This window comes from Penaeus monodon, chromosome 25 (genome assembly GCF_015228065.2).
Source record: "Penaeus monodon isolate SGIC_2016 chromosome 25, NSTDA_Pmon_1, whole genome shotgun sequence".
Taxonomy (NCBI): Eukaryota; Metazoa; Arthropoda; class Malacostraca; order Decapoda; family Penaeidae; genus Penaeus; species Penaeus monodon.
The window spans coordinates 14,668,506-14,670,536 of record NC_051410.1 but is presented as its reverse complement, the minus strand read 5'-3'; the positions used below and the strand labels follow the sequence as shown (position 1 = coordinate 14,670,536).

Below are 2,031 nucleotides of genomic sequence, written 5' to 3'. Positions count from 1 at the left end.
GAGGGTTTACAATTTTGGGGGGATTACAGATATTTCATGTCTAAGTCTTTTTGAAGCACTAACTCATTAATATTTTCATCACATACTACATTAAAGTATACATCTCTTATATCATGCTTTAAATGCCATGTATAAGAATATAGGATACACGTTACACTTCCATGAAACAAGTTGTAATAATAAAACTGAGCCAAATGGCAATACAGTAATCACAAATTGGAAAGACATCAATTCTTGCAAATCCAGAAAACAAAGCACAAATGCTCACTACATCTTCAATATCTCTCATCCACCAATGGGGGATTAATGGTACTGTTCAAGTAATATACCAAGGTATAATATTAATTGCGAAATTATCTGGATTGTTTAAACCTGAAAGATTCATAAAACCCAAGCTTGACATCAAGCCTCACCATCACTGCATGAGACATGGAATACATTTTTATAGATGGGGTACAATACTGTAAATATATATTTAGATATATGCAAAAACACAATGTTGTCTATGAGAATATATTAGATACAGAACTTACCTTTTGTTTCACTTCTGAGAGCTGTTCATACAATTTCACTCTAGTACTGTAGGTGCATAAAAATTTGGCAAATGAAGTACAAAATTCTTGGATCATGCTGTCAAATGAATCTACAAGACTTCTAGCACTGGCACCTGTAGCTTTATCCCTCCCATTTTGAACTGGGATACTGAGATTAATAGCCGATAACTCTGAAATGAAAAAAATATATTGTTTATCTTTTCTATCCCACACTCGGTATTCTAAATTGTATGAAGTGAAGAGAAAAGTAAATTCACTGAGTACAAACATAGGCTTCACTATTCCCCAAAGGACATTTTTTGCTGGTAAACATTGTATAAAAAGTTATCAGGTGGCATATGTAATGAATGTAAGGAAATACTTTGCCATTCTAATATATCAAAATGAGTTAACCAAAGAAAAAATATTTACCAAACAAAAACCCCCTTACATAGCAAAGGTTACATTAACAAAATGTTCGGAACTGTAAAAAGGTTTCCGTATCAGTACTCAAAATGAAATTAATCTTTTGAGTAAGGCAATGTCCACACAGCCTCACTATGGCACCTTGATCTAGAATGATCCTGGCATTGCACTTGGTGCTGAGTCAGGCCTGGTTCACCTTTTGTCTTAAGCTAAAACAGTGGCTTGGAGTCAATGTTGGTCCAGTGAGATTTCAATTTATTTTTTACTTCATCATCTCCCAAAGGATAATAGGGTCAGTAATTCCTTCTCAATTATTTTAAAATCCTGAGGTAACATTTTTGATATTTCATACTGAAAAGAATACATTAAGTAACAAGCTTTTCTTACTTTCAACCTACTTTTGTTAGGAAGTGGGTGAGTTGTTTTTTCTTCTTTGCCTGATGGAACATCATGTATGGTTGAGGTGTTAGCAACAGCCGCATTTTTCAGTTTCTCCTGGAGAACTACAACCTGCTCTTTCAGTGATCTCAGTTCAGATTCCTTTTGCTGTGCTACAACCTCCTGTCGCACACGTTCACTTTCCAACTGGTCAACAACTTCCTGTAATAAAATAATCAGTCACTTTGTGAAAACCTCATCTCCATGGACAACCAATGAGACAAACATAAATGCAATGAGCATTTCTGTTTTCATAATCAAGTATAGAGAAAAATTTGGATAGCAACATTTTTCTCTATAGGTTTCTATAAAATGTGTCTCCAAAAACATGCTATAAGACAAAGTGAAAGATAAAACATCTAATCTTACATTTGCAGACTTCTCTCGATGCTGAAGCATATCTTTGTTCTTTTGTATTTCCCTTTCTGAAGCTTCCAGCTGTGATTCCAGGTCAGCCACTCTTTTACGATAATGAGCCTCAATGTCTGCTAGCTCTGACTGCAATCTTGCATTTTCCTGTATCTTCAGCTGTGACGGGTAGCAAAAATGTATATGGCATAAGAGACTTTATCATACTATTAGTTGGTCCTTAATCCACAGCTGCTGTGTAAATGTAGCGTTATCTGTAGTTTTC

The 2,031-nt window shown here is 34.9% G+C and overlaps 1 protein-coding gene across 1 annotated transcript in view; it reads right to left on the bottom strand.

Moving 5' to 3' along the window:
- Positions 1 to 2,031, bottom strand: part of LOC119589067 (protein phosphatase 1 regulatory subunit 21-like) — a 15,064-nt gene that overhangs the window by 7,378 nt on the left and 5,655 nt on the right. The window contains exons 5-7 of the mRNA XM_037937644.1: positions 1,767 to 1,925; positions 1,358 to 1,559; positions 534 to 724 (exon numbers count right to left, since the gene is read on the bottom strand). Of these exons, the coding sequence (XP_037793572.1) occupies positions 534 to 724; positions 1,358 to 1,559; positions 1,767 to 1,925 (552 nt within the window). The remainder of the gene's footprint in view (positions 1 to 533; positions 725 to 1,357; positions 1,560 to 1,766; positions 1,926 to 2,031) is intronic.